At 40.8% G+C, this 14,817-nt stretch overlaps 2 protein-coding genes across 4 annotated transcripts in view; both read right to left on the bottom strand.

Moving 5' to 3' along the window:
• The window catches only part of LOC105282517, a 74,892-nt gene extending 68,103 nt beyond the window's left edge, over nucleotides 1-6,789 (bottom strand). Inside the window, exon 1 of the mRNA XM_026968740.1 lies at nucleotides 6,523-6,789. The gene's annotated coding sequence lies outside the window, so the exon portion shown is untranslated. The remainder of the gene's footprint in view (nucleotides 1-6,522) is intronic.
• A 722-nt stretch (nucleotides 6,790-7,511) lies between these two features.
• Nucleotides 7,512-14,777, bottom strand: LOC105282519 (ubiquitin-conjugating enzyme E2 Q2). Of its 3 annotated transcripts, none has more exons than XR_894498.3 (7): nucleotides 14,474-14,777; nucleotides 12,950-13,297; nucleotides 12,699-12,858; nucleotides 12,445-12,596; nucleotides 12,057-12,354; nucleotides 11,875-11,967; nucleotides 7,512-8,324 (listed from the first exon to the last, which is right to left on the bottom strand). XR_894498.3 is itself a non-coding variant. In XM_011344529.3 (6 exons), the coding sequence occupies exons 1-6, from the start codon at nucleotides 14,633-14,635 to the stop codon at nucleotides 11,936-11,938; spliced, it is 1,152 nt and encodes a 383-aa protein (XP_011342831.1). In that variant the 5' UTR covers nucleotides 14,636-14,777; the 3' UTR covers nucleotides 7,512-11,935. The 3 variants fall into 3 exon arrangements, 1 of the variants encoding a protein (XP_011342831.1); XR_894499.3 differs by having other exon boundaries at nucleotides 11,813-11,967; XM_011344529.3 differs by having other exon boundaries at nucleotides 7,512-11,967.
• Nucleotides 14,778-14,817: the final 40 nt, after the last annotated feature.

The raw sequence follows: 14,817 nt of genomic DNA on the forward strand, positions 1-14,817 counted from the left end.
CACGCCGACGCATCTACCCCCTTGCAACCCTCTACGGTCGTCCCCGCTTTGCGGCACCGACATCAACCCACACCGACGAGTTTTCCACTCGTTCTCCACGCGTGAGACCTTTCGCGATTCCGTAAAACGCGGAACAGGCGATGCACACTAAAATACATGCGATTCTCATGATCGCAATAGCGAATAGCCTCATAGATACTGTATCGTATTAATTTATCGATTAAGTCTAACAAAAAACGATGGGTTAATTAAATTTGAGACGGATGCTAGTTACGGTGACTGAGAAATTATGTCAATTATAAATACCATAATCCATAGGCAGATATTTAGAAAATTCCGTAAAACGCGGAAAATTAAATATTTGAACAATGAAGGAAAATATTTGTTATTATAAATATTTTTATTTCGTACAAATTCAGTGGCTCATAATTTTTAATTTCTCTGGCATATTAACACAAGATATCATGTTACGAGAATAAAATAAAAACCAAGCGCACGTATTTACAAATGTTGCTCGATTTTTGAGTTATGCAAAATATTTATCACGGTTCACTCGTTCGTAAAAACGAAAAAGTGCAGTATCAACAAGCGCAAAGCTTTGAAGATCATTTTTTTTAATTAAATGCCAACAAAGTGCGTTCGCATTCATTGATCTATCGTTCCATGGATATGACGAATTTTGATTTGAACGTTGCAAACTGTACGGCCTGCCACGCACTCGGGACATGACAGGTAACGTTACAATGTGAAAAAGAACAAATCTGATTGAACCCATTTCATATTTTCTCCCTGGATATTCAAATACTTTTGTGCCAATCGAAACATCTGCGTGATCGTAGGTCGGCAGGGTTCTAAAATCTGCATAATTATGCAATAACTGTAATGTCAGGCACCCTTCGTCCCTCCGCGTCGATGGTAGCGGCAGATCGCAGCAGCACTGACAAACAAATGAACGTATCGAGATACAAAATATTCAACGTGCCAAAAAATTATACGATAGCATTTGGTAGCTATCTCGATTTTCCTACTATTTTCAAACGTATGTCTCTTAAACGTATCTTTATATCCTACAAATAACGATAATTTTACATGTGTGGCAGAAAATATAACACGAAATGATATAATTTCAATTTCTCCCCGTGACGAATTATGTTTATCTGTACAACTAATTTTATTGCAACTACCGTATTCTCTGATGTATGTACGGCGCCTCCGCTTACAAAAGCATAGTGGGATCAACGAGTACACATTTACACGAGGTATAGAGCTGATTGATGACCGACATCGATCAAGACTCTTCCGTTTTCGCAAGCTACGTTAGCTTTATATTAAATACTTCATCATTTTACCCGAGACGCGTCACGCTTCGCCGATTTACCGTCGATTCTCCGACTGAACGAGCTGCAAACGTGTTACAGACCTTTTCCTACTTGACATGAATTTCCATTTGCCATGTTTTGCGGTGCGAATCTCACGTACCATGTCGAGGTATACGTACGACCTAGCATTTTTTTCTCTTCATGTTATGCCGACCGTACAATTGCGTGCTATTCTTATCAAAATATGCTTGATAAAATATACACGGATGGAGTAATAAAGATAACGTCAAAAGAATGTATAATTTTCATCAAAAGACGAAAATGTGTTACGCAGACTCATAGATACAAAGGGATTTTCATTAACTCATGCCGATTTTGAGGGATCGATATGATAAATTGATGTAAATATTAATGGGATAAGCCACGCGAGCGTGTGGAAGCTCGTATGATGTCGGAATGTCGAGTATACTCGAAATGAAGTTCAACTTGATTTTGAAAGTACAATACAATTATGACATGAAGCACAACTACCATTTTGCCATGTCAATTGTCTCTCTAAAATACATAACCGATACCATCCCCGTTCTTCTGTACATTACTATATTATCAACCAATGCTGTCGGCAATGGCCCATCAACATATCGTTACCTGTCTGCCGATAATCATCCCGGGCACAGCACGCGCCCGCTCGTATCCGGACTTCCGTAATAATTGCATAATGTGCTAATAGCGCTCGTAAAATGATTACGCGTCATATGAAATGATTACACACCAGCGCACGGCGTCGACTGCGAAATTGTGCCGGCGCTTGGGCGACGCATGAATCGCGTACGTGCGAATCGCGCATTAATAAATGTAATGCATAAAACGCACGCGTGCGTCACGTCTCCGCGAGAATTGGTGTTACGGACACAACGAACGCCTATTCAATAACAAAACTGCACGCTGGAGACCCGCGTTACCTTCACGATGTAATTCACAAGCGACTGCAATTTTGCCAACGTATTACGTCTCTGCTCTCGAGAAGCTATGCCGGACACGTAGTAGCGGAAGCACGGAATCGGAGCTATAGGAATGCCTCACGAATCATCGGAAGATGTAATGGACTGCAGGTGTGAGGAAACGTGACAGCCGTAAGCTGCAACAGCGTATCCGCAGCGGTAGATAGAATCGCCTCTACATCTTGCTCTGGCAGAGATGAGAAATATTTATGATATTCCGGTTAAATGAGAGAAATTCAAATGTGCTTAACATTCGCTGGATAACGTGATTTCGAAATTATTTGTTTTATTTTTAATTGTTACTTTATCTCTTCGCCTATCCGCATGTAAATCATGCGTATCTAGATACAATTGCGGGATGAAGCGCGAACACATCAAGTGATTGCATCTCCTGCATCGCATCACATCCCGAGCTTTCCAGGAGAATAACTTGGAATATAGCGCGGCAACGTGACCGTCACAGAACTCGCACATTGCACTCTAACAGGGGCGCAAGCCTGTTTAATTAACGAGCAAATTAAATGTCGGGACAGCCACATCCGACATGGTCGTGCAATTAGAGGTATTATAAATTAATTATAATACCGTGACGCAGTCAGTTTTGTGGGATTCAATCTCGGAATGAGCATGGCGTTTGCCAAGCGGGATGTATGCCAAACTCGCGACTCATTGCCCACCGCTTACGCGTTTTGTTATGTCATCCTGAAGCAGATATATTAATTCAATTACGTGTAAATCAAATGACGTAAAACCGATTTGATAATACACACGGAGAAGAGGGTCAAAACGGATGCATCAAAACTGTAAGAAGATGGTAATACAGAAACTGCGATCTATTAACGGACGATAGTCTACCGACAGAAATGTCGCGAAGACAAGGAGTAGAAACTTTTATATAAATTACATATTATACATTATATTAGGGGTGTGATTTAGTTTTGAGGGTTTTTTGCTCAAAAACGCATGTATTTAAATATGATAACGAATGAATACCTTAATCAAAATATTTTCCTTCGTTTTCTATAACTTTTTCCCATCTTTCTGGCAAGAGATGGATTCCACCACGATAAAATCACTCTTCTTTTCAGTTGATCCATTCGTCGACGAATTTCGCACTTCTTCGAAATTATGAAAGTGTGTATCCTCTAAAGCGTGTTGCATCAACCGGAACAAATAATAATCGCATGGAGAATACGCGAGGTGCGGTAAGACTTGCCATTCAAGCTCTAATAGTGTTTGTTTCACTGATAACGCAACGTGAGGCCGAGCGTTGTCACGAAGAAGAATCACTTTCCGTCGTTTACTCGCAATTGGTGGTCGTTTTTGGTCCAATGCTTCCTTCAACTTGTACAATTGGTGTCGATAACGATCAGCCGTGACAGTCTCATGCGGATTTAACAGCTCGTAGTACACTATCCCACCAAATACAGAGCATTACTTTTGAACCGTGAATATTGCGTCTCGGAGTGGATGTTGATGGTTCGCCTGGATCCACCCATGATTTTCTGCGTTTCGGATTATCAAAATAGATCCACTTTTCATCCCCAGTAACAATCCGAGACAAAAGACTCTTCTTTTTTTGCCTGGCGATCAACGAAATGCAAATGTTCAACCGGTTCGCAATGGCACTTTCCGATAATTCATGTCGAACCCATTTCCCTTCTTTCTGAATTTTTCCCATTTCATGTAAATGTTTGGTAACTGTTGTACGATCAACATTTAATACTCTGACAAGTTCTGAAGTGGATTCTGTTGGATTTTCGTCCAATAATGCTTGCAAATCTGCATTTTCAAGCTTTCTTGGTTGTCCCGAGCGTTCTTTGTCCTTCACATCAGTATCACCACTTTTAAAGCGTCTAAACCAGTATTCACACGTCTTAATTGATGGGGCAGAATCACCATAAGTTTCCACAAGAATTCTATAACCCTCAGCCGCAGTTTTCTTTTGATTAAAAAACAAAAGCAACGCATGTCGAAAATGCTAAAGAGCTTTCGGAAGTTGCATTTTTACGATGATATAAACACGACTGTTATTGCATCTATTGCTATAATGCTACTAAATGTCATGGATAATGTCAACACTGTAAGAAACAACGGTTATCGGAAACAGCTATTGGAACAAACTGACACTACAGCCATCTGTTGCAAAACCCTCAAAACTAAATCACACTCCTAATACAAATTCTGTAAATTTCTCAGATTCTCAGATCTTTATCTCTGAAAATCAGCGAGCATCAGCGTGACGATCATCCTGTTTAAACACGTTTGCAATCGCGAGGACTGCCTTTCCTTGTAAACCAAGTAAACGCGATTTGTAGCTTTAACAAGCAGCACGATCGGGCCGGCTAGGTAAATTGCGCGAACGGATAACGTCTAAGATTCCCCCGGGGATGTCACGAATTGCTAGACGGAGCTTAGAAGTCTCGGGCAGAATAGAAACCGATTAAGCGAAACAACCGACTGACAGCACCTGTTGATACTTGGCCTAGCTGGTGGCGAAGGTGTAGACTCACGTACACACACGCGCGCACCCGCACACGTAAGTGTGCGGCTCTCCGACACGTGTGTATACTTGTTTGCGCACCCGTGGCCGATGTCCAGTGTCGCCGCGGCTACGTGAAGCGAAGATAAACGTCGTTCGCCGGGATCGATACGAGCGCGAGATCGAGCGCCGGCGACTGGCGAGATTCAATTTTGGGTATCGCGCCGTGGTAAATTGAATCCGACCGCAGGGCCTGCCTTAATATTCGAGTTACGAGCGCTGTTACCCTTTGTCCATGATTGAGCGTGCTGCACGCTTACCCGCGCTTTAAACGCGCCTCGCGCGCATCCGTAAACCGTTTACGGATCGTCTGCCGACAGTTTCTCCGTCATGTTGCAGGTGTTTCTTACACGCGCGCCGTGATCGCACATTTTTTACGAGAATATACTAGCTTCTTCATAACTTATTTGGTATAATATCGGGTGAGTTAAAAAAGTTGTAGCGGTGGTGAATAATTGATTTCGTTACGACGTTACTATCAAATGAAAAGTGACCGCTTCGAATGTCGTATATAACGTGTTATAAATAAATAAATAAATCTCTTGCTTTTAACAATTTTTCTGCAACGTGTACATCGACACACGAAGTGGTCACTTTTTATTCGATTATTTGCGCTCGTGACGTCGTCAACGTAATAACGTCAATGTTATAACGTGGAATAAATAAATCATCTCTCTCTTGTTTTTTATATACAGGGTGTTTCCTCTAACTGTAGCACTTAGAATATCTCTGCTTCCTTTGATGATATGAAAAAAGTCAAAGGACGAAAATTGTTCGATTCAAAGAGACTAGTACTCTGGTAAGAAAATTATTTTTTTTAATGTGACCTTTCACAAGATATCAAGGTCATGAACATTTTTTTAAATGAGATGGTATATTTTCCTTAACGAAATGATGTAAAAAATGAACTTCATTTTTTAGGTGTCCCCAAAGAAAAAAATCAAGAGGCGTAAGATCTGGTGATCGAGCCGGCCAAGAAATTCTTCCACCGCGTCCAATCCAGCGATCAGGAAATGATTCGTTGAGTATGTTCCGTGCAAATGAAGTTTATCGCGATATTCCGACAACACCTGAAGATATGCGAGAAAGAATTCAGCGTGCGTGCACCGCAGTTACTCCGGAATCTCTCAAAAACGTAAAACAATCGTTTATTCATCGAATTCGAAAGTGTATGGAAGTAAACGGTGATCATTTCGAACATCTGTAAAAAAGGTATATCTTTGTAGTTATACATACAATAAATAGAGTTTCTTTTCCTAAACATGATTTTTGTAGTTCAAAGTCATTTGAAGGTCAACATATTCTGTATGGTTGAATTTGTTCTTTTACAAGCCACATCATTTCGTTAAGGAAAATATACCATCTCATTTAAAAAAATGTTCATGACCTTGATATCTTGTGAAAGGTCACATTAAAAAAAATAATTTTCTTACCAGAGTACTAGTCTCTTTGAATCGAACAATTTTCGTCCTTTGACTTTTTTCATATCATCAAAGGAAGCAGAGATATTCTAAGTGCTACAGTTAGAGGAAACACCCTGTATATAACATGAAATAAATAAATCGTTTCCACAATACGAGTTAAATAAACTGTTGATCGTTGTGACGGAGAACCGCCATGGTTCTTTGATAAGCTTGTCCTTCAATATCAATTTACTTACCAGAAAGCTGTTTTCTTTATTACCATTCTGCCATACCACACACCGTCAAGCATGCTACTTAATCTCGACTTAATGGTGGTCTCGATGGCTGCACGATCACAAGCTCGCTCACGGCTAATAATCGCTTCACTTAGCAAACGCGTAGCCGCGAGAATAAAATGTGCGCACTGAACATAGTCAATACTCCGAACGCGCGGCGCGGTCCGTCCGTTACGATTTCGACCGCGCCAACTTCACGGCAATGCTTCGCAGCATCGCGTCCCGTCGCGAACATTGCGGCACAAAGCGACCGTAGGCAGATCTGTTACGCGCAAATAACTCTTTCGCTGCAGTACGCGCGCGTGTTCGGTTATTCCGTTCGCGTCAGCCATCGATTCCGGATGAATCATCTATGCGATTCGTGCAGCGAGAGGATTCGTATTAAAGAATAAACGTGCGAACGATCCACCCTCCGCGAAAGCCGCAATGATACCATACCGTTACGCTGCAAACTTCACTTCGATCGATTTGCAGCTCCACGATTTGCCTGCGATAATCGAAAATTGATCGATGAATCGATAAAACTTTAATTTCGCCATTTCTCGTAGACTTGATTTTCCAAAATCCTTTTTTGTTCATAATGAACATGCAACTTGTTCGATTTATGTGTACCTTTTCTCGTATTCATGACAAACGTACAGGTGGACGTATAAGTGAGTTTACGATCGCGTTGGAGCTGTCGCGGCATTACAATTGGATTAAAGTGACGAATTTGATGCAACGTGACGGGGCGCAGTAGCGCGACACGGCAGATAGGTTAAACCGCTCGCTGTATCTGGAAATCCACTGTGTGTGATATGTTAAAAAAAAGGCATAGCGTATACATACATACATACATACATACGTACATACATACATACATACATATATATATATATGTATTAATGTATGTATATGTATGTATGTATGTATATGTATGATATCTATATATATATATATATATCCAAATCAGTTTTTTATTAAAATCTTTATTTTCTGTGTTTCGTAGCGTTTCTCTTAAACAATAATTAACGTAACTTAACGTGAAATTGTGGTGTGAGAGAAAGAAAGAGAGAAAGTATAATGCTCGATATATTAGAATTATGGAAACTTTCACTCAAATCGGTAATGGTACGATATACAAGTGGAGCAGATTTAGGATAGTAGAGACTAATCTTAAGATTATAGATTGACATGAATGAGACGACGCGACCGATTAACAAAAGGATTAATCGATCGCACAGTTTGACTGATGAGTTAATTACGCAAGTAGGTACGCAGACAGAGTAGAGACGTAAGTTTAACTTATGGGTTTAGACTCGTAGAACATCGCCCACGTCGCGGAGGAATCACGAATACTTGATAAAAATGTTCGCGGGAAGGGGGGCGAGGGGATGAATACGCGCGACAAGCTGCAACGAAAAAGACGCGAGAAAATGAATTTTGATCGCACTCCACTCCCGACGTGTACGATGTATGCACGCTGCTTCGATCCGGAAGTCTATACCCTCGTCAGAAATTGTTATAATATGAGAGTTAAGTCATATCATATTACTTAACACGATACACAAAGCCAAGTTATGTCCCGAGTATCAAACCGATACGATTAAAATACCACGGTTCAAGCGAAACGGGGATTCGTTTAGTTGTCGTTTTATCTTGATTGGAATATCGTTTCGATGACCAGGTACCAGGTGTAACGATTTCCGTCTATGCTTATATCATTGCTCTATCTATCGGGTTTCGGTCACTTATTCGTGTTCCGCGTGAACCGGGTGCTCTCCCTTTAAACAAAAAGAAACATTTCGTCATTACGTCAATCGATCAATTCGTATTCACTTAATGGATATCCACAGTAATAGTAAAAAAAAAACGTGAAAAGTGAACAAATGAATTAGAAGAGACTTTAAACGACTATTTTTGCCACAAATACACTTTGTGATCGAGTCTATCTTCCCAATTAAAGGACTTGCCTTGGTAGAAAAAATCTTAAGAATCGATATTTCATTTGATGCATTCCCCAAGTGTTTTACACATTCGAGAATGCATAGAAAGCCCCATTCGACGCAGAAAGATTTCTCAAGTACCTTTTCTTTATTCCCGTGCTCACGAATCGAAGTCTCGCGTGAAAGACACATTTCGTAAATGTAACGTGGAAGAAAAGAACGTTTAAGTTCCGTTTATATCAGTCTTCAAATAGAAAGATCGCTTCGAATATAACGTCGAAAATTTGACGCCTATCACTGCACGTAATCTACGAGAGATTTGAGAAATGTATTTCGCACAATTATGTAACATCCGGTTCAATTCAAGCTTCCACTTGTGGCTTTCGGAGCGCACATTTTTTCATCGAAATAAAATAAGAAAGTAGGACGTTTATAATAATAATAATCCGGAACGAAGCTCGACACGGAATCGCACAGAACGATTTTCTTATCTCATTACGCATCTCTCTCGTCCGTTAAGTCGGAATATCTTGTTCATTAAATTAAACGTAATTAATTAATTCGAACTAATTGCATGCAACATGTCGACCTTACACGAGGCTCTGAGATTTCTGATATCGTCACGTCGAATATCGGCAAGGGTCGAATGTTGTAAGAAAATAAAGAGCCTTAACGATATTTGTAGCAAAAATATACATGTCACGTTGCTCCCGCGCGCAAAAAAATATACGATTACATTACAAAAGAAAAACTTAACAGACGACACGAAGAAGGTTTTGGCAAAGAACATAACATTTAACGACGTCGAACAACTGGGCTCGGTGTCAAACGGGCGCGGCTGTACAAATCGTAGTACCCACTGACAACGAGCTTGATGATCGCACACCTACACTTAAAAATCTATCGTTTACGTGACGATACACACATATCACTGTGTACGTGCGTATGTGTGTGCTTATATGATTCGCTCACAAATAAGTTTTAACTGTACCACGAACGAAACTAGTGACCCACGCTACTCGATTCAGTTATACCGATAGTCACGTGTACTAATACATTGTACATGCGTTATTGCCAATAACATATGTACTGCTCCATCTCCGTACGATTAATAGGCGTTCAGGTATATCCATTTATCTTAACGAGAGCAAATGCAATAATAATTCTCAGACGCATATTCTAGTAATATTATTAACATATCAAAATAATGATACTTGAAACGAAAAATCCCTGAAGTACAATTAACGTTTGATCAGACTGTTGTTGTTGTTATGTTCGATACTTACACACACACAACACAAATTAAAAAAGTTTTCATCCTTATAGAATTATTACAATTGCTCCTACTTATGAACATGGTAGTTACAAAAACTTCGAAATTACGTAGGAAGATGAAGCATAAGGAACAGAATGCATATGCATATGTATGTATGTACGTGTATATGTATACGTATGCGCGCGTGTATGTGATCAAGAGTGTGTTTATGTAAGTATATATGTATGTATGTACGAAACAAATTGCATAAATGTCTAGAAATGCAATATAAATTCGAGTAATATTGAAGCGATTATCAATTGACGTTCTCATTAACTTAACTTTGCGCAACTTGCCATAATGTAAAAAAAATGTATTCAACAATAGCAGATACAAGACGATTTTTGTGAAAATGGGCATTTGGACATTTTTCATGTATGATTGGTATAATGAAAATTAGAATCACTAAAGTTACAAATACATCACGAAAATCCGTTATTAATTCTAATGGACAAATCCGCTTTAGAAGCGTATACATAACACCTTTGGCCATTTACTCCTCGTACAAACGATAGCTGATTATTAGCATATTCACAAAATTAGCTCCTCGAAGAGAAATTCTCTCTATTAACTGTACTGTAACTGTGTGAAAAAGTCTAATATTTGCACCGATCTGACAATTCTTCAAAAACAAATTTGTACATGAGAATTAATTCTTTCAAATAAGGATTTATCATGCGCATCTCTTATTAACAGTTTGCGTATGAACAAAACGCCTTACAGTAGTGATAATTGTGTCGTACAGGAAATGATAAAGAACCTAAATCATTGATTTCGATGAAACACACAACCAGAACCTTTAAACTCCTCTCTATTGCATTTATGTCCTTCGATAAAAAGACTCTAAAGAGTACTTACATTATTATGTACATCTATACAGTTTCCGAATTCTTATTAACATATAACATATGTTATAGAAAGCTATAAGTTATCCCAACTTTATTGCAAAGCAAAAATTTAACGCAAACTTTTGGAATGTTTACTACGTTAAGAGGAAAAAAAAAGATATATTTCTAGAGCACTTATATATTAGTATTTGCTTTACCCTTATTTTCTACACCAAAGATGAACATCCACATTAATTATCATGGTGTGTACGATAAAAGCATTGCAAGGCTCTACGTCTCATCTAATTTAACAATGCTACGATATACTATTTGCCGAATGTAAAAAAATATCGCTTCACGTGTCAAACCTCTGACTTGAGTAATGTTGATGTAGAGAAAATTAGCTTTAAAAAACACATTTAATCGAGCGAGTCTGAAAAGTTTGTGAATAACTTTATGATACTTCGATCGTACTCTCTAGAGCCTCCCGACATGTGTGTCAAAAAGAAAAAACTCTACGCTTTTACAGTCTACTTGGACATTTTCTTTCAAAAGAGTTTGTTGAGAAATGCTTTGGTTGTGCGCTCGCATAATTTGGATATCACTTGCGAAATATTTGATAAAAGGACTTTAAAAATAAAAGTGATATCCATTTTTCTTGAAGAGATGCATTTTCACTATACCTCATTTTCGTCATTTATGCTTTTAGTCGTTTACGTATATTCGTAAATAACGTTGTCACGGGATTGCACAGGGAAGAATCATTTTTAGAAAAAACGAAAGTAATACTTACAATAATTAAATAATAAAAGAAAAACATTAAAAAATCTCTGCAGTATTATCAATCTAAAATGCTAATTATAATCTCCTCCCGTTTGAAAAGGCAGGAAGCACGATTGCGCAAACGCAATTTTTCAGAATATTTATACTGTTTCGCACGTACAACATATGATATTTTGAAGGAATATTAAAATTACTATATCGCATTGTGATATTGGGGAGGGGAAATCTGAAAACATAAGAATCACTTCTGCGTGTGAAAATGATACCTCACGTCCAATACGATTTGCTAATCTAATGGCTAATGATCGAAAATATATGAATACGGAACCAAAGTGCACGGCAGCCTTTTTAGCCATCAAAGGAATATTACACGTTTAGATTAATTCAGTATCTTAAGTTACCTAGTTACTGTTGTGTTTGTGTATCAAATCATTATCATAACAGTTACTTGTTGGGCACACACCGAATTAAAGTCTCAGCTGTAAGCACGTGTCGTATTTTCGATACTTGGTGAATGCTGTTCATTAGCCATCCTCCTTGGGGGGTGTAAACCAACCTGTCGGGAAACATACGAAACTCGTCAGAGATTCTGCGGGGGAGACATCAGAGAAATTAGCGCGGAAATTCAAGCAAGCGGACTCGCACCATTCTTTTCATGTATTTGTACAAGGGACTTGAATGACTGTTGGGCACGTGCCAAACTGTACTGGCCTTGTCCACCACACACTTTACCGGCACCACCTGATCCTTGAAACTGTATACGTGCTTTTCCCTTCACCAAAGTTGCCGATATCTGCATTATAACAGCTTCCACTGTATACGCCGAACTCCATCCCTGTTTCGTGAGGAGTTCCATGCAAATCGCACCTCCCACAAGGACATAACCACCGGAAATAATGGGATGTACGACTCTCACAAACGGAGGTTCGAACGGGTAAGTTTCCTTCAATAATAACGGTTGAACATTTTCAGAAGGGGGCTTTACAACATCATTCGGGATAACGAGCATCTGCTCTTTACAGTCTTAAAATACCTTAAAAAGCATGTTGAGGAGAATACTGTCTTTGCCTTCTTTCTCTTTCAGAAGAATGAGATCGCTATGAAGTGGTGAATCAGGATCTACGCACATCAACCTGATATTCCATTCGTACAAACTGTCATTTACTAGTTCTATGCTATACATTCCTGGGAAAAAGGCGAAACGATATTTACGTTAAGTACGCACTACGAAAGAGACACGGTCGTGAAAATTTTGATCGTGAAAATCGGCAGTTGAAGGACATTTACCTTTTTTAAAGCTGTCACTTCGGTATATATCACGTAGTTCTTTCATGAGTCTATCGGTGGCTTGCACACTTCCGCAAACAGATCCTTTTAAATAGTCTTGTCTCTGATTCTGTCTCAACCTTTCCAGTGTCGCAAGATGTTCCAAATCCATTTCTTCGCCCTGTACGAGGAGTAAAATTGAAGATTACGATAATCAATATATCCACAACAAATTAACGCAAAATAAACACGAGTTTGCTGTCCTCCTTTACCTTATTCTTAGAGTTAGCGTCTCCTTCGTCCATGTCTAGATGGAGGTCCTCCTCAGTCTCGCTCTCTTCATCCTCATCGATATCGTCTATGTCCTCCGCGTCCATCCTTTGTGCCACGGCTTCATTTGAGACTCCTAGACGTAAAGGGTCCAAAGCGGTTCTGAGTCTCTCCACGTCTGGCGGTTCTGGTAACGAGTGTAGTCTGCACAGTTCTTTCAGGAGGATTCCAACTTGGTTGATCACGTGGTTGTCACGTCCCGTTGTGTTACTTAAAATTTGTACAGCGTTCGTAACACTAGTCTCCTCCGATTCGGCAAACCAAACTGGCGGTGTAGAAGGATAAGTTTCCTACATAAACATCATCAATATTGATAGCTTTACGGTGCGGTAGACAATGATTCACGCACGCCAGCGCGTACAACTGAACGCGCAAACGTTCGACACGAATCAAAGTCACGAAAAAAAATCACAAATCGTTATTATCGAAACACGAATGAAGCGACAAAGTTTTAACGCACGACCATCGGCGTATATGCACGCAAGCGCCCGTCGCACATCCATTTAAATACCAATAAAGACACACGTACACACACACAGGCCGACGTGGAATATCATATATCATCGGTAAATAATGCGTGAAGGATGCTGAAATATCTACACCGCAATCGCACGCCGAACGATACGCATTTACGAAAGGATTGCGCGCGATTGCAATACTCTTCGCGTCGACGTCGCACGTCGGATCGGATCGAATCGGATCGCTCGTGCGCGCTTGTGTCGCGAAAGAGTCGAACTCTGATTCTGTTTCGTGATTAAGTTGCATCGGACCGTGTTCGAGGATCACGGGATCGCGCGACGCCGTACGACGCGCGAGAATCGCGATCGTCTTCTTCCTTTTCTCGGTACCTTCGTTCGACATCGGTGCCGATCCGAGCTTCGCGAGGCCGCTGCGCCCGAGGATCAAACGCGGGTAACGAGACAAGTTCGACGGGGAAGCTGCCACCGTACCCGCGACACGAGCACCGACCTTCGGCGCGCCGTTAACCCGTCGACGGAGGATTCTCACGGTTGCGGCGAGAAAAGACGAACAAAAAGGAGAAGAAAAAAGATCGATCGCTAGGAAAGGCGTCGAAACGATCGGGACTATCGAGAAAGGGGAAGGGAACGGAACGGAGGGAGCGCTCGTGGCTATCGATACCGCTGTCCGCGAGTTCCGTCCGCGGCACCAAACGACAACGAGCGTTGTTGTCTCTTTGTTCGTTCGTCCGCGGCAAAGCGAGCGAAGTGTCTATCCGGAACGAGCGAACGGACGAACGAACGAACGTCCGACGAGGCAACGCACGCACAAACGCCATGCACGTATACACGCGTACACGGACACAACGCCGTGATGCACGGCGCGCATACACACACGCGTAAATATATATATATACATATACACACACACATCCACGCATCAGTCGATCATCGAAAGCGGCACTCGCGATATACTCTTATCCGTACGCGCGCGTAATTGGCACTTACTGTGATATTGGCGTGTATTTCGTACTTCTTCCCATTTTTACCGACGAATCTGCAGCTGAGCTCGTCCACGCTCGCAGACATTATCTGAAACCTCTCATGGCTCTTGGGGAAGACGGATTCGAGCGTTTTGATTTCCTGCTTGAGAGTGTTCAGACAAGCCATTTGCGGTGTAACGTGCGAGCAGGGCAGCGCGTACCCGAGTCCAACGGCGTTCCAATCCCCGTCCGGACGAAATACGGACGAAATAACCCGGGATGAGAGAGACACACGGCGATCCCGATGACTACCCGACAAAATGGCGACTGCGACTAAGTGCCTCGGCTGGTGTCGGGCGAGCTCGTTAC

Source organism: Ooceraea biroi, chromosome 4 (genome assembly GCF_003672135.1).
Source record: "Ooceraea biroi isolate clonal line C1 chromosome 4, Obir_v5.4, whole genome shotgun sequence".
NCBI classification, from domain to species: Eukaryota; Metazoa; Arthropoda; class Insecta; order Hymenoptera; family Formicidae; genus Ooceraea; species Ooceraea biroi.